The sequence below is a fragment of the Cyrtonyx montezumae genome, unplaced genomic scaffold (genome assembly GCF_038088225.1).
Source record: "Cyrtonyx montezumae isolate F1298 unplaced genomic scaffold, pur_monq_1.0 scaffold_31, whole genome shotgun sequence".
NCBI lineage: Eukaryota > Metazoa > Chordata > Aves > Galliformes > Odontophoridae > Cyrtonyx > Cyrtonyx montezumae.
Genome location: NW_027072036.1, coordinates 5,579,851 through 5,601,991, shown reverse-complemented (window position 1 = coordinate 5,601,991; position 22,141 = coordinate 5,579,851). Strand labels below are relative to the sequence as shown.

General features: G+C 61.5%; 1 protein-coding gene across 7 annotated transcripts in view; it reads right to left on the bottom strand.

Moving 5' to 3' along the window:
* MACF1 (microtubule actin crosslinking factor 1) overlaps positions 1 to 22,141 on the bottom strand; it is a 106,777-nt gene that overhangs the window by 28,766 nt on the left and 55,870 nt on the right. For 6 of the 7 annotated variants that reach the window (XM_065744624.1, XM_065744628.1, XM_065744630.1 and 3 more), the window contains 14 exons: positions 21,464 to 21,973; positions 21,187 to 21,363; positions 20,636 to 20,759; positions 20,234 to 20,442; positions 19,672 to 19,989; positions 18,747 to 18,913; positions 17,938 to 18,094; positions 17,420 to 17,537; positions 16,177 to 16,239; positions 15,380 to 15,621; positions 14,968 to 15,097; positions 14,085 to 14,284; positions 12,840 to 13,335; positions 10,816 to 12,287 (listed from right to left, as the gene is read on the bottom strand). In XM_065744624.1, coding sequence (XP_065600696.1) covers positions 10,816 to 12,287; positions 12,840 to 13,335; positions 14,085 to 14,284; positions 14,968 to 15,097; positions 15,380 to 15,621; positions 16,177 to 16,239; positions 17,420 to 17,537; positions 17,938 to 18,094; positions 18,747 to 18,913; positions 19,672 to 19,989; positions 20,234 to 20,442; positions 20,636 to 20,759; positions 21,187 to 21,363; positions 21,464 to 21,973 — 4,383 coding nt within the window. The remainder of the gene's footprint in view (positions 1 to 10,815; positions 12,288 to 12,839; positions 13,336 to 14,084; positions 14,285 to 14,967; positions 15,098 to 15,379; positions 15,622 to 16,176; positions 16,240 to 17,419; positions 17,538 to 17,937; positions 18,095 to 18,746; positions 18,914 to 19,671; positions 19,990 to 20,233; positions 20,443 to 20,635; positions 20,760 to 21,186; positions 21,364 to 21,463; positions 21,974 to 22,141) is intronic. The other variant, XM_065744631.1, reaches the window with a different exon arrangement.

Here is a 22,141-nt window from a genome sequence, read left to right as displayed (position 1 = left end):
CACCCCAGGGGGGGCAGCTCCCAGACCCCGAGAGCGGAGCAGACAACCGCTGCACCCCACAGACCGCATCAGCGAGCAGCCCGGCACACCACGACTTCACACCCACCCCTCCACCGCAGCACAGAGCGATTTTTGTGCCTGAAACACCGTCTGTGAGAGCCTGAGCAACAAATACCTCATTATCTGGAACGGATCCATCTGCCGGAGCAGGAGGCCCTTCTGCACGGGGGATGGAGGCGGGGAGTCCTGGGCAGCCCACGGGCACCAGCTCCGGCCCCACAGGGCCTGGGGTGCAGCCCTCAGCCCCCGGAAGCGTGGAGACCCCTTCCAGAGCAGCCCCCTCGGCAATGGGCTCATCCTCCGAAGTCAGTGCTCTTCTGGGCAGCTGCTCCACGTGGGCAGAGCCACCCACACTGTCCCAGGACGTGAGCAGAGGCACAGGGCCACCACCGAAGTCCCCAACACCGGGGAGCAGTGGGTCATCCTCTGGCGGTGGTGGCACAGAGGGAGTGGGGGCATCAGCAAATGGCGGTGGGGCCTCCAGAAGCTCCTCCACCACCAGAGGCACAGCAGCAGTGGCCTCCAGGGGCAGGTGCTCGGCGTGCAGTTCCTCAGCATCCCCAATAAAACCCCCAGTGCCCAGCACCGCCTCCTGAGCCCAGGGCTCCGGCACCACGGTGTCTCCCAGCACCGCTGGGTCAGTGAGAGCTGGAAGCCCCCCCAGGCCCCACAGATCAGCACTGAGAGCAGTGCGTGAGATGCTGAGCCCTTCTGGGGTGGCAGCACCGCTCCTCACAGCTCGGCACGGCAGCTCCTCCCAGCTGCAGGTGAACAGCAGGGCCAGGTCTCCTGGCTGCAGGACGGCTGCCTCCATCGGGGACCCCTGGGTGCAGGGAGCCCCTCCCAGCACCAGGACCTCCCCCGAGGACACTGTGTCCCACAGGTGCTCCTCGGCAGGTGCTGAGGGCAGCACTGCATCCTCGGAGCCTGGCTCTGATGCAGAGCCAGTGAGGAACGGCGGCAGAGGGCTGCCACGACAATACTTGTCTTCTGGACAAGTTTGGCCCTCAGATCCATCACTCCCTTTTCCCAGATCTGTGGCTTCGTCCTTGGAAAGCAGCTCTGGGACATCGTAGCTAGCGAGCTCGGTCCTTCCAGGCAGAAGGTGACAAACGTGTGATGGGTCTGTCCCCTCAACAGTGACCTCGTGGTACTGCAGGGGGGACCCCAGCCCCTCTCCCACCGTGCCAGGAGCTGAGGGCTGGCAGGGGGACACCAGGCCGGGAGAGGACTCCTCGGGGTCCTGCAGTACTTCACCAGAGGGGATGAACAAGTCTTGGTGGTCTCCTTCCCACCCCACAGGGGCACCGGGGTGTGCAGCTCCCTCCAGGCACAAGACTGGACATACAGCCACCTCAGGAGATGCCACAGCAGCGGCCACCAGCACTGCCCCCACACAGCCCGTGGGCCCCACGTCCGTCAGTGTGTCGGGCGCATCCTCTGCCAGAGCCAGCGAGCGCTGCTGGTTGGAGTCCGGCCCCACCGTGGCCACGGGGCTGGGAGAGGTCCCTCCGTCTGAGTCCGTCGGGGTGATGGCCAAGGTGTCCCTTTCAGAGAAGGGCTCTGTCACCGGCTCCATCGTGCTCAGCACCTGTGAGCTGCAGGTGACATCAAAGTCCTCCAGATCCGACACAACAGCGGAGTCCGAAGCACTGACTTCCAGCAGGGCCGTACGCTCACACACTTCAACTGCCGCCCCCGTGAGCTTGTCCGAATCTGGGCCCAGCCCCTCCGAGTCCCACGGGGAGAACCGAGCATCGAGGACAGGGATGGCCCCATCACCCTCATCCTCATTCAGGCACTGCTCCTCCAGCTCCAGGAACATCTGCACTGAGTCTGTATCGGACAGCTCGGGGATGGCAGGGCTGGCCGGGCACTCCAAACCCGCAGCAAAGTCCTTGGCCTCGCACTGCACCACCACGTCCTCAGTGCAGCACGTGCTGCTGGCAGTGGGGCTGCTGGCTCTGCCTGGGGGGCCGTGGGGCTGCACAGAGCACGGGGTGGGGGCAGAGCCGTCCCCGGGAGCGGAGAAGTGTTCCCTTTCTTCAGAAATATCTGCCAAGCAACAGCTCTTCTTCTCCTCTGCCACCAGCACAGCCTTTCCTCTCTCTGACAGCGTCGCCTCCTCCCACTCCTCCATCATCACCCAGCGCTCGTCCTCCTCAAATCTCAGCTCAGACTCCGTTTTTTCTCTGAGATTGGCGGTGATGAGGATGCTCAGCCCCGCATCCAGCAGCTCCTCGCTCAGGCACGGGGACAGGTTGACGTTCTCCACCGTGCAGTCGGACTCGGAGGCCTCCAGGGTCTCCTGCCGCCCATCTCCAAGGTTGGCCCTGGGGAAGGTCCTCCTGGTGCGTGGCCACGTGGCACTGGGCAGCAGGCGAGCCCTGCCCGGCCCCGAGGCCGCAGCGTGGCCGCTGCCGGCGGGCAGCAGGGGCTGGCGCTCATCTGTAGCGCTGCCATAGGAGTCAGCAGCAAACTGCACGGCCTCGGCCGCGCCGGACGCCTTGGAGACGTGCTCCAAAGTGAGCGACTCGGACACGGGCTCGCTGCGGTCGGGCTGCCCGGCGTGCTCAGCCAGCAGCGCGCTGGAGTCCCTCTTATCCCGCAGCGAAGGGTTGGAGGCTCCCGCTTCCGACACCTCGCTGAGTGAGGCCCCCATCCTCTCGGCGAACTCGGTGAAGTTGGGCGGCATGAAGGACTTCCACGAGCGCCGGTTCACGTTCTCCTTCCTCTCGGGGTTCGGCCGCCGGCGCGGCGGCGGCGGCGCCGGTTTGGAGACGTCGCTGCTGAGCTTCAGCGCGTCGAAGATGACCCGCTCGTCCAGCTTCTTCGCCTCCGGCGCCCTCGACTCGAAGACGTTGGCGGCTCCCAGCGTCCCATTGCTGGAGATGGTGCTGCCGTCCCCCTTGCCGAGGGTGCTCTTGGAAAGCTGGTTGAGCTTCGAGCCCTGATCGATCTGCTCGTTGATTCTCATCGTGTCGTATATCGAGCGCTGGGGCACGTAGCAGTCCTCTATGTAGCCGTCCTCCTCCTCGCCCTTCCCCAGGCAGGTGCGGTTCTGCCGTAGACAGTCCGGCCTGCTCAGTGGTTTGCCCATGCTCCCGCCCTCAGGGATGCCAGGAGCCGCCCGTCCGCGTCGCGCCCGGCACCGCAGGGACCATCACAGCGCGGCGGAGCCCGGCGAGGCGGAGCCGCGGGGTCGGGGGCCGCGGGGCAGTGCCTCTCATCCCCGGGCAGCCCTCTGCCGGCGAAACCCGCACGAGAACGGCAGCGGCGGCGAATGTCCCCGATCGCGAGAGGCGACGGAGCTGCCGACGGATCCCTCCTTTAGGCACGAAGGTCCGGGCCGGGCACGTACCGCAGCTCCTCGCGTCCTCGCCCGCGCTGCAGCCGCTCCGGATCAGCCGCTCCCCCCGACTCCCGTGTTTTCATTTGAACCGCGCTCGTCGGCGGATATTCGTGCGAGTTTAAACACAGGAAGTTCTTCACTCGGGGCACTCTCGGAGGCTTCCTGCCCCAGCGCCGGGCGGGCACGGCGGCCCCGTCCCGCGGCAGCACCGCCGCTCTTTTCCTTTTCTTTTTCCTCCCCAAGAAAAAAAAACAAAAACCATCGGCTCCGAAACGCGTCCAAAAATGGCGCGGGGACGGATGGCCGCCAGTTCCCACAAGTTCTCCGCAGCCGCCGCGGGGGTCGGGGCGGTCGGGGCGGGCGGTGCGGCGGCTCCGGGCCCGGCTCGCGCTAACTTTCGCGTCGCTCCATCCCGCGGGGCGGCCCGGCCGTGGCGGGGGCGCTGCGGGGCGGGCGCGGGGCGGCGCGGGGGCGGCGGGTCCAGCGCTGGGGCTGCAGCCGGGGCCGCGCTCCCCCCCCCCGAACCCCCCCCCCTCTCTCTCTCCTCCGCCTTTTGTGCTCAGCGGCCGGGCCGGGCGTGCGGCCGTCCCCGCGGGCAGCCCGGGGCCGGCGCTGCGGGCGGCATGGCGCGGCTCCGCTGCTCCTCCCGACGCCGAGCCCGAACTTGGCGGTGCCGGAACAAAAGGCCGCCGCGCTCCGCACGCCGCGGCCCCGCTCCTCTCTGCCGCTGCGAGCGCCGGGCTCCCGCGGCGCTGCCAACTCCGGCGGAGGGCGGGCGGGGGGAGGAGGGCCGGGGGGGCGGGCGGGGGGCGGCGACGCGGGCGGGGCGGGCGGGCTGCCCCCTCCCTCCGTCCCCTTTTTCCCTCCTTCTCTCCCTTCTTCCATCCCTCCTTCCCAGGGCTCTGCAGCCTTCTCCCCCCTCCCAACGCGTCACCCCCTCCCCACGGCTCCGCTCCGGCACCCCCTGCCCAGACCCGGAAGGAAGGGGGGGGGAGGGGGTCTCCGGAGCGGCCCTTCCCCGCCCCGGCGGAGCTCCTCCTCCGGGGGGAGGCGGCAGCGCGCAAATCCCCCGACAAAGAGCAGCAACGCCCAGCTCGGCGGCCGCCCCCCCCCACCCCTCCCAGGCCCAACCGCTTTTGTCCGCGGAGGGGTCCGGATTCCGGAGCTCCCGTCGGGTTGAGCGAGGGGCTGCCCCCATCCCCGGCTCTCCGCCATCCCGGCCAACAAAGAGCGGACGTTGGCCGAGGCCGTGCGGGGCACCGGCACTCCGCTCCCACCCCCCGCCAGGACGGGCGCCGGCGCTGCCCCCACCCATCGCCCCGTGCCCCCCCTGTATGGCTCTCAGAGCCTGGACCGCGTGCGAGCGCTCCCGCACAGCCGAGAAGGGGCGGGGGGGGGGGTGGGGAAGAGCAGCGTGAATCACCGCTCCGGAGTGATGCTGAGCGAAGTCACAGACTTGGAGAGAAAACAGGAGAGCTTGGAGCAGCCCCAGCGCATCTCCAGGCAACAGCCCCCCCCGGCTGCACGAGGCGCGGCACGGCACGGCGCGGCACGGCACGGCACGGCACGGCACGGCGCGGCAGGTGCTGCGCTCACAGAAGGGGATGGTGTGAGCCCGCACCCAACGGAGCGCCGCTGGGACTCCACGGAGCTGAGAAATTGCAGCCGCTCCGCGTGCACTGCGGGTGCCGCTGCCTCCAAACGTCTGGGACTCAACCAAGGAACCAAGGACAACGCCGCAGCTGCGGTGCACCCGATCTGCGGAGCAGCAGCAGCTGGAACCGCGGCCAAACCCCTCCGACGCCGCAGCCCCGGTGCCCGCCCTCCATCCCCAAAGGTGGAAATGAGGATGGTCCCAGCGCCGTGAAACACCCGTTTAATAGCTCCCTCGCACAGTGTGAAATCTTTGCAAACCCCTTTTCTTATTTCCACGATTAAGTGTGGCCAAGGGAACGGGCTGGACGTGCTGGGCTGCGAGCGGTGTGTGAGCAGGTCCCCGTCCTGCCCTCACCCAGCAGCACCGGACCCGACACCCCCTGCTGCCCCCGGCTGTCCCCTCCGCATCCCGGGCCCTCCTCTGAGCAGTGGGGCTCAGCTCAGCACCCACAGCTCCGTTCTTTGGGGCAGATCGTGAGCCCAGGCAGCGGCAGCTGCTCCGTGCCGTGCCGTGCCGTGCCGTGCCGTGCCGTGCCGTGCCGTGCCAGCACAGCTGCCCATCAGCAGAGCGGTGCGGGCCGTTAGGGCTGCAGGAATCCCAGGCATCCCGGCCGGGTGCGGGGGGTTTTGTTCCACTCCTTTCGAGTGCTCTGGACGTGGAGCTGACGGCTTCACAGCCAGAAATTCTTTTCCCATTTCCTCACTAAGTCACGTGCCGACAGCGAGCCAAATCTCCCGACACATCTCCCCCATTGCTAACGCTGTTGGGGAGATATTCAGCAAGCACTAAAGCCCATGAGAAACCTGCTGCACCTCGCCCAGGAGCAGAGCTGGAGCTCCTGCAGGTTCCCCAAGCCACGAGCCAGCAACAAGCCACCAAGGGCCACCAGCAGCCACGGGGACAAGGCACGGGGTCACCAAGGGCCACTGCTGCAGCACTGAAGGGGATGAGCTGTGGGGCCAAGGGCTGCTGAGGGCTTCGCTCACACCTCACTTGGTGTGATGGGGGGACAGGGCAGGACACGAGCTCCACTCTGAATTTGTCCTCTTGCTGTCTGCTCGGCTCTGGTATGTGGAGCCCTGCCAGCAGTGATCTGTTACTGAAATAACGGCCGATAGAGCTTCCAGACCTGCAGCCCCAGCTGGTAGCACACAGGCAGAGGCTGAGGGGTTGCCAGGACATGGCTTTGGCTTCATCAGCATCTCCCTCTTTGAGCCTCATTGAGCCAAATGTAACTTGGGGTTTGGGGCTTGGCCACACAGCTGCTGCCCACCAAACGGGGACGGGTCACCCCAGAGCCACCCTGAGCTTCCCCCAGTGCCACATCCTCAGGATGAAGAACTTCCAACTCTCCCCTCAGGGGCTCTCCCAGACTCATGTGGCTGCAGGAGGAGCATCCCCAGCTGCAGGTTTCCAGCCTTCCTCATATGGACACCGTCTCCGGAGCATGGGGCGCGTGCCTGCCCCGTCACGGGGTGATGTCACCCTGTTTATGACTGCACTACATCCTGCTGCAGCCCTTGCTTACACAGGAAAGCAGGCGTTGGAAACCAATGTATTTTTAGCTTTCTTATAATGCATCTCAGCAGCTGGAAATGAGGGAGCTGCCTTGTGCGACGATCACGAGAGCACGCAGACAGCACGAAGCCCCTGATGGACACGTCGCCGTGAGCCCACCGAGCGTCTTCTTCAGCCTCAGGGCTCCTCATCCTCACCTGCTGTGGGTTTGGACTCCGTTGGGCACAATGACAGTGCAAAGTGCAGCCAGTGCCAAACGGGAGCAGCTGTTTGGGTTTCGCTGGGTTTGTGCTGGGGAGGTGGTGAGTGGTGCTTTAAGGCTTTTGCTGCATTTGTCATAATTTCGGAGGGGTTTCTTTATCTCCCTTTCAGTGCTGTTGCTCTCCTCCTCCCCCCGAACTCTCTTTTTTTGCCAAATCTCCGGATTCGGTGTTTCTGAGCGCTGCGTGGGCTGCAGGATAATCCCATCTGCCCGGCTCAGTGCTGCCTTCAAACCGAGTTTGGGTCTCGACCCCCACGCATCCATCCAGCGGTGGCTTTGCAGGGCTGGGGGAGGCAGCCCAGCTGCAGGGTCTGCACCTCCAGGGGAAAATATTGAGGAACGGAGTCCCGGAGCAATGTTCAGCATTTTGGATGTGCAGATGCAGATCCGACTTCTTTTTAACCGAGGTGTAAGAGCTCCAGCGTCACGCCCTCGCTGTGAGGTCTCAGTAATGGACTCAGGATGGAGCCTGGAGCTGCATTCAGGCACTGCCCTATAACACAGCATCCCGTGGTGCCCGGCCCAAGGTGGGAGGCAGAGATGTGCCTCACCTGGGATGCCAAACCCCCATCCCTGGGGCTGGACCCACACTTGGCCCTGCGGCCATTCTGCCCCACATGGACTGAGCCCCGTGGGGTGGGGGTCAGCGGGGAGGGCTGAGGGATGGGGCGGTAGACGGAGGGCTCTGTCGGAAGTGAGATAACCGTGTTATCATCCCAAGAATGCTCTGGATGGGAGACATTTTAACTCACTCCTCCAGCAGGAGAATTGGCAATTGTTCGGTGAGCGCAGCAGTGACTAATGCAGCCCGAGCTGCTCCCCACGCAGCCTCCACTGCGCTCAGCCGCCCCCAGCCCCACTGGGGACGGTGGGTGCCGGGCAGCTCAGGCCACAGGGCTCAGTCCACCGCAGCCCCTGGTGCCACGTCCCATCCTCACTCCTCTGCCTCCTCCTCCTCCTCGCATGCTGGGTCTCAGCACAGTACTCCTAGCATCTCCTGGAAGCACCAGCTGATGAATGGAGGACATCCCTACGAGCATCTCCCCCAGCAGAGTGACTGAGGCCTGAGCACGCGGGTGGGTTCGGAACAGTGACCCAAACCGACTCCTGAAGGGCTCCATCGGATCACAACAGAACTGAGTGCTGGGCTGAAAACACACACCTTTGTTACGGGTTGGCCTCAGCAGTTCAGGCTTCCTCTGCTCAGGTCCCATTGGTGGTGTGAGGTCAGTGCTGGACGAGGAGGAGCAGTGCTGCTGGGCAGGACGAGCCCCGAGGGCACGTCTGCTCTTCTCTTATTTGAGACAAACTCATTTGAAAAAGAACAAAAAGGAGGAGTGCTGCAAACACGTCTGCTTTGGGTGTACAGAGCAGGACAGTAACCCAAAGCACACCGAGGTGCTGGGGCTGGGACCTGGGCAGCTCCGTTGGTCATAACCCCATTGGGGACAGCACTGCGAGCGCAGCCCTGCGCGGGTGGGGACAGCTGCCTGAGCCTGCCCCCACATTTATCATCGCTTTTCCAACAAGGAGATGGTGCCTTTAAGGCAGCTCAGCAGCTGTCAGAGAGGAGGCATTTCTGCGTGCGTGGTCGATGCTCAAAATAATGCCCACAGATACTTTAAGAAGGTTTGGAAGGCGTTCAACGAGGAGGCACCGCCGCGCGCCCCACTCCTGCCCCGACCCACCCAGCTGCCCGGAGCCACACTGCATTCCTCCGGGGGCACAGAAGGGTTAAAAATACCACTGGGGCTGTGAGGCATGGGCCCACGGACCCCTCCTGGGGAGGACCCCACATGGGACCACTGTTTCCCCCGGGGAGGACCCCGCACCACTCAGGGATCGCCAGGAGCAGCAGCCGCTCCCCGATCAGGGCTAATTAGGGTTAAGTGGGGAGAAGCTGGAGCAGAATTAGAGCAGCATCTGAATGGGGAGCTGACTAAGGCTGCTCCCAGCCCTGCTCACTGCTTCACTGCTTCACTGCTCCTGTCTGAGCACGCAGAGCGGTGCTGCAGGGTCTGCGGGCCACGGCCAACCTGAGCCGCTCTGCTAAAGTGGAGTGTGCCAAAAGTCACTGCTGTGCGGGGATTCTCCCTCCCTCCATCCTTAAGCACAGAAGCTTTACTGGCACAGAACAGCCTTGCCCAAGCACAGCACATTGAGCAACGTGGGGCTCCCATCACCTCCCAGCGCCGCTGTGGGGCCGCTCCTTCCCCATCCCACCCATGGGCTGAGGGCCGGGGGGGGGGTGTGAGTGCCAGGGCTGTCTGCAGGCAGGAGAAGGAAAATACACAGGGAGCAGTGAGCTCAGCTGCTCCACACATCAGCTGCTGCAGCCCCAGACAGCCCTCAATAGATCTGTTTTGATTAAAACAGGGACACAATGAGTCCAGAAGTGCCCACCTTTGTCAGGGCTGTGTTGGCGAGGTGCTGGGAGCCCTGGGGCCACACCTAATTTGCATCTCATTTACACAGCTGTTCATTAAAATTGATGCCCTAGGACACGCTGTCTGCTGGCAGAGCCCCAGAAGTACACCCCACACAGCCACCCCAGCTCCATGGGTCACAGCCTCCGTGGGGAGCGCCCTACGAGGGGGCTTTGCAAAGATCTGCTCTGCACCACGCATGCTCCTCGCTGTCCGGATGAACCGTGCCTGGGAGGAATGCTGCTTCGTAACAGTGATTGCTCCATCCACCACTTCTCCCCCACTTCATTCTCAGGCATGAAGCAGCAAAACCCCACACTCACTGCTGTGGCTTTCGTTCTCCCCACTGAGCATCCCACAAACAAAGACCCCAATTGCACAGCGTGGCCACCGAGTGCCTCCTGATGAGGACACAGCGTGGGGTGAAGGGTCATCCCCATGGCCACTGCCCCACCAGCCATGCAGGCTGGAAACTCCTCTTCAGATACACTCAGTGCAAGCAACTGCACGGTGCTCAGTGATGAAATTAAATCCCTCCCTAACAATACAACTTTAATGCAGCCCAACACAGGAGATAACAGCAACACGATACGTGAGCTCGAGTCTGTAATGCTTCAGAGCTGTTTGGGATGGGCAGCCCCCAGAGCTGAAGCACTTCAGCCTAGTGCAGGATTCACGGCCGCTGAGCGATGGAACGGGATCAATTAGCCATGAGATGAAAAGTCAATGGCTGTAAAAACTCCTCCCCACCCCATTTCCCATTACTGCCAGGAAACGCAGCCAGATGTAAACCAGCCCCTCACCAGCACATCACCAGCACAAGTTTCACAGCAGGAAAGCTCCTAAGAAGCATTAATGAAACAAAAGTAGAATAACAGCGTGACCCAACACCGTAACTGCTTAAGAAATCACAATAATCAAACACACTCCAACTCTTTTCTCAGCGTCTCACGCAAGTCTTGATGATGAAGCTCTCTTGGAAACACGAAAACCACACTACAAATGTGAACTCTGCCCTGGTGCCTCTCCCTGCACGTCCTCCATCTGCAACACTTTGTCTGTGGTTTTATTTGTGCCCAAGGAAAGAAGGAATGGAGGTACATGTGTTCACAGAAGTGAACAACACGTGGGAATGGTGCACCAGGCAGAACGACCCGCTCAGATTGTGCCAACAGCTCAAAGGGGCTCAAACACATTCCCTCCTGCTCCAAACTTAAAAACCAACCGCCTCCAAAGGCCCAGGAGGCACCAGCACACCATTACACACCACAGGGAGAGGAGGGAAAAGACCTCTTTCCTCCCGGTCCCAAAATCTTACTGCATCTTCTCAATGCAGACTATCAATGCCATCGGCTGATCTGGTGCCCTCCAGAGCAACAGTATTTTACTGCATCCAGAGAACAGTGAGGCCACAACAGCTTGGTCATACCCAAAAGACAGTGGTCATACCCAACACTGGTCCTACCCAAAAGAGCACAGCACCGAACAGTCCTTCAAACACCAGGAGCCACGTAAGAAATGCCACAGCACAAAGACCTACCTTGAAGTCGGCCAGCTGCTGGCTGATGGTCTCAACCTCCGTGCCCACCACCCACTGCAGAGCCTCACTCTCCTCCGCCGCCGTCGTCATGTGGGTCAGCTCCTTCAATCTGCTGTAGAAGTCCTCAACGCGTGCCAGCGTTGTCTCCACCTGCTCCTGTCGGCTCCTGCCCCTCTCGGTCAGCTTGCCGCACTGCTTATTCAGCGTCTCCAGTTCTCGTTTCAGTCCCAATAAATCAGGGCTCCCCTCATCCTCGAGCATCTTCTTGCATTCACTCTCAGACGCCTCAATGTCCGCCTTCAGCCCCTGCAGTTTGCCCAGGAACGTGCGAACGTCCTCTGCTTGGGACTGAAGGCTGTCGGCGTCCCTCCCAGTGGGTCCCATGCCGTCCAGTTCATCGTCGAGGTCTGCCAGCTGTGAGAACATCTCCCTCACCCGACCCGTGAACTGGCCGATCCCTTCCAGCTTGTTTTCCATCACCACGCAGCACTCGTTCACTTTCTGCCTCACCGCTTCGAACTCCTCCTGAGCCACCTCCGCTTGGCCCAGGAGCTGGGAGCAGTCCGACCCAGCGGGGGCGTCCTCCACCAGACCTCGTGTGAAGTGCTTCAGGTAATGCACCTGCGGCTCCAGCGCCTGCAGCACCTCCTGCTGCACCCTCAGCTTCTCCAGGTTCTTGTTGCTGCACGCCTGCGGCCCCAGCGCCTCGAAGATCTCCAGCTGGTGCTTCGCCCCTTCCAGCTTCTTCTCAACGTTCTTGAAGCTCTCCTGAAACTCCCTGAGCCTCTGCGACATCTCGTCGATGGAGCCCGTCTTGGCCTGCAGCTCCTCGGTGATGGCGTCCATCCTCTGGTTGATCGCGGCCTTCTCGTCGCGGACGTCGTCCTCGTCGGCCTGCGAGGCGTCGATCAGGATGTCAGCAGCACTGTTGAGCATCTCCAGCAACAAGCGCCGCTTCTCCACGTCGCTCAGCAGAGCCCTGGAGCGCAGCAGCGCGGCCTCCAGCTGCACCGGGTCCAGCGTGACCTCCAGCTCCGACATCTTGGCCTTGCAGTCCTCCACCCAAGGCAGGAGGTCCTCGGCGTGCCGCTGGTACTTGTGGGCTTTCTGCAAGCAGTCCTTCAGCCTGGAGTGCCTGTCGGCTGCCTGCTTGCTCAGCTCTTCCCAGTGCGTTTTGAGGCTGACCAGTTGGTTTTGCAGAGTGGTCTTCTCCTCCCCGGGTTGGATAGAAAGCAGCAACGATTCCCCCTCAGCCACAATCATCTCGTAGGAGCCGCTGTGTTGGTTGAGGCTCTTCTGGAACTCCTCTTGCTCCTGGATTTGGCTCTGGAGCCTCTCCAGTCTAGCAGAAATTGGTTGGCTCCGAGCTTGCTGGCACAGTTTGTCATCGAGCCAGGTCCTGAGTTCATCAAACATATGCTGGAACTGCTGGGAACTCGCAAGCGCTGTCTGCAGTCGGTTCATCCGGTCGGCTGCAGTGGAAATAAGATTAGAACACAACAATTAAGCTGGAATCGAATAAGCAAAGGGCAATTATTTAAAATCATCTCAGATGCACCAACTGTGTTTTGATTAACAGGAAGGAGTTTTCCGTTGCATCACTATAGCATCGCTCACTGGTTCATGAGTGTCTTAAGCAATTGGCAATGGTAATGCAGCGGTCTCTGTGCCCTGGCCGGTCTCTAAATGCAATCCCTGAGAACACAGAAGAGGAAACCCACCCTGAGAGTGTGGCCATGAGGTCTTCTCTGCCTCCCGTTCTGAAGCTGGGGAGCAGCTGTTTTGTTCCGGGTGCAGTATGTGGCACCAGTGGGGCTGAACCCTCCAGGCCCAGGTGTGTCTGCAGTGAGAAATCTATGCTCACAGCCACTGACAACACCCACAAAGCACCTCAGTAAAAATGGTAAATAGTCCTTTCTCTGACTCGTAGCAACAGGGGGATGGGCGAAGCCTTTGGCAAAAAGCAAGGGGTGGGGTCGGACCTCTCAGCATCTCTCCCTTCTCACATCTCCATGCTGTCTCACCTGCCAGGTCCTCCAGCCCTTTGAGAGGAAGAGCCACCGTTTCGAGCCGTTTCCGTAGCTCGTCTTTGAGATACTGCTCCCCAATCAGGATGGACAGGTCGTCACAGAGCGTCTGAGCCTCTGCAATCTCCTCCTCCAGCTGCTCCAGGTCTGAGCGGATCTCGCTGGTCTCCTCCAGCTGCTGCTTCACGGCATCAGGCTGCGTGCTGATGGCAGACTGGCTGCTCAGGCGCTGCCCAACCGCCTTCACCTTCTCGGAGAGGCCCTGGAGGAGCTCCTGGTACTGGGTGCTCTTCACTATGGCTTGGTCAATTTGGCTGGAGCGGGAGTTGAGGCGTTCTGTCAGCTCGGACCATTTCTGGTTGACCCCTTGGAGCTCCTCCCGCACTTGGTTGGTGGATGGGGAAACATCTCCGGGGCCGGTGAGGATGCTCTGAGCTGCCTGGTTGAGCTGCTCATGCTGTTGTCTGCGAGCTTCAAATTCCTTCAGCATAAACTGGAACAGAAATAACATAAAAATGTTTGCATGAAACTGACAGCTCCGAGTACACACAGTCAAAACAAACCAGACCTCCAAGGGCTTCAGCCAGCCCACAGAACCCCTAGGAGCAAAGCAAGACGCTCCTGGGATGGGACAGCAATTGGGAAGTGCAGTTCATGGTGACCTTACGACTTAAAATGATGGGAGCCTGTGACTCCACTGGTAGAGCACTTTGCTTTCTTTTCTCTCTGATTTGTCCTACTGCTGTGTAATGTAACATAAACCAGTTAGATGAGAAGAGAATCCAATCATGTTAAGCAGGGCCTTTCATTTGGTGACGCGTCCGGTTACGGACACGGCAGTGTTTGGAAGCAGTCGGCAGGGGCTGGCAGCCCCACCAGGGGCAGCATCAGCAAGTCCTGCAGAGCATCAGCACAGGTCCTGCTGAAAGCAATTCCACCCTCCAACAGGAGCCAAGTGATTCACTGATGAGTCAATCCAGAGCAGGGAACCGAGCACTGCACCCGAACCAAGTTATTCACAGCAGTTTGCACTCAGTGGGGTTTGGGGACTCAGCAGAAGAACACTGAGATCACTGTCCCTGGAGGTGCTCCAGAAGCACGGAGACGTGGCCCCGAGTGACGCAGTCAGTGGGCACAGGGTTGGACATCATGACCTTAGATCATCATCATGCGATCCCACAGAGGAGTGCCATCTTCCACCCTGGGGACTGTGAGCAACACCTTCCCCCTAACCCAGCTCACCTGGACCTGCTGCTTCTGTGCGTTCAGCATGTTGGGGTCGATGGAGAGGGGTCCCAGCACGCTCATCATCAGCTCCTTCTCCATCAGCCAGGGCCGCAGCTGCGCCTCGGCCGCCTGGAAGCTGGCCAGCTGGTTGGCCGACTCCTCCAGCTTCTGCTGCCGCTCGGCCGTCGCCTGGCTGGCTCGTTCCCACCTGCAATCTGCACACAGGAGGTGTTGGCCGCGCTCCCCTGGGCCGAGAGGCTCCACACCCTCCCCATGGTTCACCCTCAGGCTTCTCACAACCAGCTCTGATCGCCTCCATCTAGGAAGCCATTACCCATCTCTAATGGTGACGTGGTCTGAAGCTCCCAGAATAAACCTCGCAAGCAGCAAGGTCTTGACCTTCTGGGTGCTCCCATGTGTGCCAGCCCTCAAACACCACGTTCAGATCTCCTGGACAGAGAACTCCGTGAACGTGTTCTGCTATTGCAACAGAGAGACTCTCTGGGCTTCTTTTTAGACACGCTGCCTTGTTTAGTCAACATTCAATTACCCACTGTGCCCTCGCTAACAACTGGAATTTCATATCTAGCAATGCAGCTTTTAATCAAAGTAATCAAGTCATGCTGCTGATGCTTTTTTTTTTTCCTTCCTTTTTAAAAGAAGTAATTTAAGAAGACAAGTCTTCAAAATATGCATCCATCATGGAGATTTCATTAATCAGAGCGGAGCACTGGAACACCTTGTGCACCAGACAGCTCGCAGGGAAGTTCACTGTTCACTGCATGTTAATTAGAAGTGACTCTGCTCTGCTGTGACTTTGGGGTCGTCCCGTGCTCCACCATCACTTCTAATGTGATGTTTCAAGACAGAGCCGCATGGCAGCGCTTCAGGCACTCACTCAGCTCCTCCTGCATCTTCGTCCAGTTTGCTGCCTCCGGAGAGTCTGGATATTTCTCCAGCAGCCCGGAAAGTGCTTCCTTCACCTTCTGGATCCTCCCAGAGTTCTGCTCCAGTTCAGCCAGGAACGCCTGGAAAAGGACCGTGTGGACTTCGTTAGATACAGCGCGGAGGAAGGGAAGCACCGAGGAGGAACGAAGCGGCAGCGGCAGAACCACTTCTGCTCTTTGCACTTCAACGGAACCGCTTCACCGCGCAGCAGCAGTGCCACGAGCCAGCCTGGCTCTGAGCACAGGGCGGGAGCACAGCCCCGACCCCACGGAACACCGCGGGGCAGATGTGGCACTGCGACCTGGCCGCAATAACCCCACTGCTGCTGGGGCCGCCCGGCGCCAGCTCTGCTCTGAAGTTACCTTGTTGTGCTCGGCCTGAGCCCGCATCGTCTCCGTCCTGGTGGGTGAGGTGGAGGCTTCCAGCTCCGACAGCGCCCGCTCCTTCGACTCCAGCCACTGCAGCACGGCGCCCGCCTCCTCCTGCACGGCCTGCACCCTCTGCAGCACGGCCGAGAGCTGCTGCCGGCGCTCACGCAGCACTGCGCCGAGGCCCTCGTACTGCCGGCTGACGTCCGACACATCGCACTGGATCTCGGTCAGATCTATCGCCAAAAACAGCAGCGCAGGGTGAGGACCGTGGCTGCACTGCATCGGGCCCCGGCACGGCCCCGGCTGAGCCGCAGAGCCACTGCCATCGCCCGCCCCCCCAGCGCTCCCTCTGCCACCACCACCGTGTGCTGACAGTTTGCAGACAGACAACGCCTTCATGTTCGTGAGACTGATGCAAGCTGAGCCCCACTGCTGCAGTGTCACCGCTGACGGTGCGGAGCAGTGACACCCAAACACAAGGACATCCTGTGCACCTGCCCTCACTGCTCTGATGAACTAACGGCACACGACGGGCAGCAATTAAAACTGCGCTTCAGTCAGAAGGGTGGGAGGGCACCGTAATCCCCACAGAGCAACAGATTTAACTGCGGGCCCTGCGATGATCTCCGTCTCTCAGCCCTGGCACCATCCTACAGCCCGACCCACAGCCCGGCGGCAGGCTCACTTCACCAGCACAGGAGCTGACGGTGTCACACCGGGGCTGACGTGTCACGGGTGGAAATGCACAGACAAAGCGGATGGGGACGCGGCCAGCGGAGCACTCTCACCTTTGCAAGTGTGGAATCCGTTCACGCTGCCCAGAGGCCCTCCCACTGCGGGCAGCACAGAACCTGAGCGGGGGGGACAGGGACAGACGGGGGGGGGACAAGACAGACGTGTTAGGACATGCACAGCAAGCAGACAGGAACACAGTGTGACAACACGGCCCCGTGGCACTGAGCGCACTGATGGCACCGGGCTGCTCCCGGAATGTGGCTCTGCTGTGCTCAAAGCTGCTGCCCTGGGAGTGACTTTGTGAGCTGAGGCTCTGCAGTGCCTTCACCAGAGGATTAGCTCCCCGCAGGAGATTAATTCCCCCTTATTCTCCTTTCCTTATGGAATGAAACTGATCACACCGGCCCTGGTGCCCTGCTGGGAGGCACCACGCACATGTCCCTCTTGGGGAAGCGCTGCAGCCATTGCAGTTACACTCAGAATCAAAAGGGGATTCTTCAGAAACGCCAGCAGTGAGCTGCTCCCCTTCTGCCCCTCACAGATAAGGGACTGCAGCTTCCAGCACCGCCCCAGCTTTGAACTGGGGAGGGGGTCCCCTGTGCTGCTGACACCACGCCCTGAGCCTCGCGGGCAGGGGATGACAGAGAGCCCCGTGAACCCCTAACACCTGACCTAAACATCCCCTCTCTTAGATATTTGACAGCACACTGAGAGAGAGAAGCTGAGCTTTGGCTGGCACTGCATGCCAGCTCCTGGTCCTGCACACCCCGCGGGCTGCTCCTGGAAGTTCTCTATTGAACTGCTCATCAAATTAACTCCAACCAACAAGCACAGACTGTACATCCCCATAAAGGCCCATCAGAGGGGAGAGTCCAGGGACTTGTTTTCACGAGCTGGAAGACAACTTGTAGCTGGTTTCCAAACAGACCAGACATAATCTCATTGTTTCACAGACTCAAAGCCAGAAAGGAGATCAGCAAATGATGCCTGAGCACCACAGCTCCCATCCCATGTGGATATGGAGCCCACGCCTGGGTATGGGGCCCAGACCTCCCCGTGCTGAGCACCAGCACAGTGCTCACTGCAGGGCAGCTGCGGGCACCGAGCTGCTGTGCCTGGTGCTGGCGGGCTCAGACCACACTGCTGACGTGCAAACACAACAGCCCGACCGCTTGCTGGTCTGGCCTGCCTCTAAAGACATCTAAAGTTTGGTAAAAAGGGGAAGTAACCTCATTTCTGGCTCGATGGAGCTCCATGAAGGAAGGAGCCTTCCCCACGAGCAGGGCTGCCACTCACCTGCTTTGGCCTGGCTGTCGGGGGCCGTGATCTCCACGATCAGGTTCTCCAGGAGGGTCCCCCTGTGGCTGAGCTCCTCCACCTGTGGGCCCTTCCCCGACCACTCCTCCAGCAGCTCCTGCATGGAGGCAAAGGCTGCGGTCACAGGCAGCTCCTGCAGCACTCCGTGCCCATCGCACAGAGCCCTCATGCCCACAGCTCTGAGCCCACTGGGATGCTGCAGGTCCCCCACTGCGGCCCCGGAACTGCGTGGGTGCCCAGGACACGTCTTGTTTTAAGGCCACCTTTTATGTCTAGTGAACAGCAGCAAAGCCCAAATCCCTGACACAGCTGTCGAGGAGGAGGGAAGGGGAGTGGGCTGTATGCAGGACGATCACTGCTCTGCTCCCTTCCCTGCCCACACACGGGGGGCTGCAGTCCGGCACCGAGCGCACAGAGCACCCCTGGGGCACCGACCCCTGGGATTCATTCCCCACTCCAGCGTTTTCACACCAGTGTCTCCAGCTCCCTCTGCCCACCTGGACCTGCTGCCCGCGCCGCTGCAGCTCCTGGGTGCCCAGCGAGGTGTCTGCAGGCGGCACTTTGCCCTCACTGTCCTTCAGCCACCGCCGCAGGGCGGCCACCAACCTCCGAAACTCGTCCAGCTGCTCCTGGCAGGACGAGGCGTCCCTTTCTCTGCGAGTGAAAAGGTTTCGGAGAGTCAGAGCTCGTGCTTCGCCTCGCAATTACCGCCGCTTGAATGCAGCACAGTTGTGTCTCCAAGAACCCATCTTTTTATTATGAGCAGCAGATGTTGCTTAGAAACAGCGCACGCAGTGTGGGCCAACTCGGGGCAGCCTGGGGGCTCCCACTGCCCGGGGCTGGGAGCACAGTGCTGACCTTCAGGGGGTTCATATGGAATCCTGCTGCTTTTGCCCCATTACCTCTCTCGCAATTAGGGGGTTGGGCGATGTAGCTTGCAACCCCCCCAGGGAAGCAGGCGAGCTGCTGCTCCAACCCTACTCGTGCTGCCAGGGCGGATTCAAGCTCATCATGCTGCCAAAGCACCTCCAGCCCAATGCCAGGGACCACCCTGCCCCGCTCCGTCACCCGCGATGCCCCCACGGTCGGGGCTGGGGCAGCCCACGCGCTCGGAAATGCGCGAACGCGGCTCTGCAGCGCCGGGAATGTTCCACCGCCCCCATCCACGGCTTTTTATAACGTGTCAGCTGCACAGAGCTGCGCTGCCGGCATGGGATGGGGAGGCAGGAAGGCTTTGCTTGTGCCCCCCCTCGAAAAGGAGAGCTGACGGGGGGCTGTGAAGGCTCCGGGGGTCAGATGGGCTCACCTCTCCTTCGCCACCTTCTGCAGCTGCAGGAACTCCTCCTTCAGGCTCTGCAGCTTCTCCTGCTGCGCAGCGGTGCCGGGCATGAAGCCGCAGGCACCCAGCTCCACGGCCAGCTGCTCCAGGGCAGCCAGGTCCTCCTGGTGCTGCCCCATCTCCACGTTCAGCTCCTGCCAAGAGCAAAGGACAATGCTGGCCATGCCCGCAGTGGATTAGGGCAGGGGGACGAAGAGGACGGCCCTATGCCCCGGTGAGCTGCTGACCCTCTGCAGGCAGCACCATGCACTGCAGCAGTGCCAGACGCAGGCAGGGCTCACGACATTGCTCCTGAAGCTCTGGCTCAGAACAACCCTCAACCAGCTGCAGGAGCAAATCCTTGCCCTTTCTCTGGTGCTGATTTAAGGTCACCCAGTGAATGTGATGGGGAAACTCAGACTGGGCCAACCCCGACCCAGCACAGCACGAGCATCTGGTTTTATATCAATAGGAACTTTTCTTGGGCTGTGGGCAAGCTGTGCCCCATAGGACAGCACTTGTAGGGAACCTGAGTGAAGAATCCACACGGGCACTGCTGTCCACCAGGCCTCACTGCTCTGTCACATCCTGTGCTGCACTTGCTGCCAACACTTGGGTGTTTTGCTTATTAACCTATGGAGGCTTTAATTGGTAAAGCCTCACTATATTTGGATCGGCCCCTGAGAGACAGATCCCGTCAGAAGATTGGGCTGGCTCCAGGGAAATGCCATTCCCATCTCTCACTGCTGCAAACAGCCTCAGCAGCTCCAGCCTCGCTCCCTCCCTCGAGCAAGCACCAGGTTCCTGTGGCCCGGGAGCAGCGTGTGCAGGATGTGACCCCACAGAACGGCAGCACCCGGAGCCCTGCGGGGCAGGACCCGCTCCTCTGCCAGGCAGGGAAGGCACAGCTCACCTGGAGGTGCTGGGAGAAGCGGGCGATGTCCCGCTCCGGCTGGTTCCCCGATGCCAGCACCCGCGCTCTGCTCTCCGTGAACTGCTGCAGCTTCTCCGAGAGCTGCTCGTACTGCTCCACCTTGGGCAGGAGACCCTTCAGCACCTCCTCTTTCTCCTGCTGCTGCTGGCACAGCCTCCCGAAGCGCTCGGCCGCCTCCGCCAGCTTTCCCTGCAGGGCAGCGGCTGTGCCGCCGTCCGCCGTCTCTGCGAAGCGCGTCACCATCTCTCGGGTGGCCTCCAGGCAGCTCCTCTGCCGGGCGATGTCCTGCTTCAGCTTCTGGGGGGAGCACACACACAGAGGGTGCCACGTTAGGAAGCAGAAAACCGAGCAGGCACAGAGAGGCTGCGCTGCCCCGTGGAACGGCAGCACGCGCCCCTGGGTGCCCCATCCCTGGAGGTGTTTGAGGCCACGGAGGGGCAGCCTGGGGGCAACCAGCACGCAGCACGGGTTGGGACTGGAAGGGCTTCCAGGTCCTCTCCAACCCAACCATGCTGTGCTCTGTGATTTGAGGCAGCCTTACCGCGCTGGTGGCCAGAGAGTCCTGGACGGCGGCGGAGGAGAGCGTGCTCGGCTGCTCTGCGCTCAGGCTCCTCTCGATATCAGCTACTGAGAGCAGGAGGCTCTCCAGGCTCTCCTGGACGCTCTGGGACTGAGCGATGGATTTCTGCAGCAGGTCTGAGCGCTCGGCCATCTGTTGGGAGAGGCTCTGGAAGCGGCTCACGATGGCATCTGCAGAGATCAGCAGGAAGAGGAGTAAATGGCACAGAGCTTCCCAGCACCGGGCTCCTGCTGACCTCACAGCCCCATCACTGTGCCTCCACCTTCGCCCCGTGTCCCCCAGGCGTCATGGATCATCCCCCCTCATTGGTTTTCTGTCCCCGTCCATCCCTGCCACACCAGCAGCTGCTCCCTCCTGCTGTACCTGTTGTTTCCTGAATGTGCCCGTGGTCGGGGGCTGGCTCTCCTTGCACCTCCAGCAGATACCGAGCTGCTTTCTGGAGCTTCTCCACTGGCACCTGATGCTCAGCGAGGTTTCCCTGCAGCTGCTGCTTTGGCACAAGACAAAGTTGGCAGTCAGCCACACGTAAGAGACCCTCACCCACGGGGGAGCGTGATGCTCCATTCAAACCCTGAGGATCCCTGTTAGGGGAATCAAAAACCCTACAACTCAATCACGTAGGTCTGGAGGCTGCAGGCAGGGCTGACCCCAGCGCTGGGTGAGGCTGCTTGGGGGGCACTCACAAAGGGGAAATTCCCCCCCTACATCCCACCGGGACATCCCCTGCAGCCCCTCGTGCTCAGCTCCTCCCAGAACAGCGCAGCTCCAACGTGGAGTGACTGCTGAGCCCACGGGGACAGCGCTGCACGCAAACAGCAACACGAGAGCACTGGAGCTCCAGCACTGAGGCTGCAGAGCAGTGGCTCTGGACACACTCCAGCACTCCCCCAGGAGATGACCTGAGCCCCACGCACCCCAGCGCTGGCGAGCTGCTCCTGCAGAGCTCTGGGATCTGAAGAAATGCTCTCTGAGAGCAGCTTCCCCACGGCAGCTTCGCTGTCCTCCAGCCACGTCCGGAGAGACTCTGCCACCTCCTGGAACTGCTGGTAGTGGTCCAGCAGGGTGCTCAGGTGGGAGCCGAGCTTGGTGCACTGCGAAGGGAGCAAGGAGACGCAACGGGAGGATGCACTCCAGATGAGAGCAAGCTGAGAATGCCCAGGGATCCCGGGGTCTGCAAAGCCCCCCGCGTACCTTGGAGTGCAGCGCGGCGTAGCGCTGGCTGGCGTCCTCCAGCCTGCTCCTCACCACGCTCCCGGATGACCCCGCGTCGCCAGCAGCTCCCTCAGCATCCAGCACCTTCTGACCCGACATGGTGACGAAGCGCAGGTCGCCTTTGTGGGAGATGACATCTTCGGAGAAGCTGCCCTGCCGCAGCAGCAGCTGCCGGAGGGACGCGGGGTCGCCGTCCCCTTTGCACATCCCCTCCAGGTCGTGCTCTGCCTGCTGCAGCCACGCCTCGAACTCCCCGTGGTCCCGCAAGAACTTGTGCAGCTCATCCCGCAGCAGCTGCACGTGCTTCAGCCGCTCCTCGGAACGCGCCAGCGCCGCCGCGTAGCGCTCCTTCAGCTCCGCCAGCCCACCCTGCAGCCCGGCCCGCTCCCCCCCGGGGAGGCTGCAGCCCTGCCTGTCCAGGAACGCCTGCGCTGCCTGCGTCGCCAGGATGACGTCCTGCTGCTGGGACAGCAGCTCCTGGTGCCGGGCCTGGAACACAGCGACCAAAGCACGGCGGTGACTGCGGTGACCGAGGGCACTGCACCCGAACCCCCTGAGCACACGTGGATGGGTGGTGTAGGGCCGAGCCCTGCACGCTGCTGCGGTGTGAATGAGGTGGGGCACCCCTGTGCTGGCACAGATGTAACCCATTCTCAC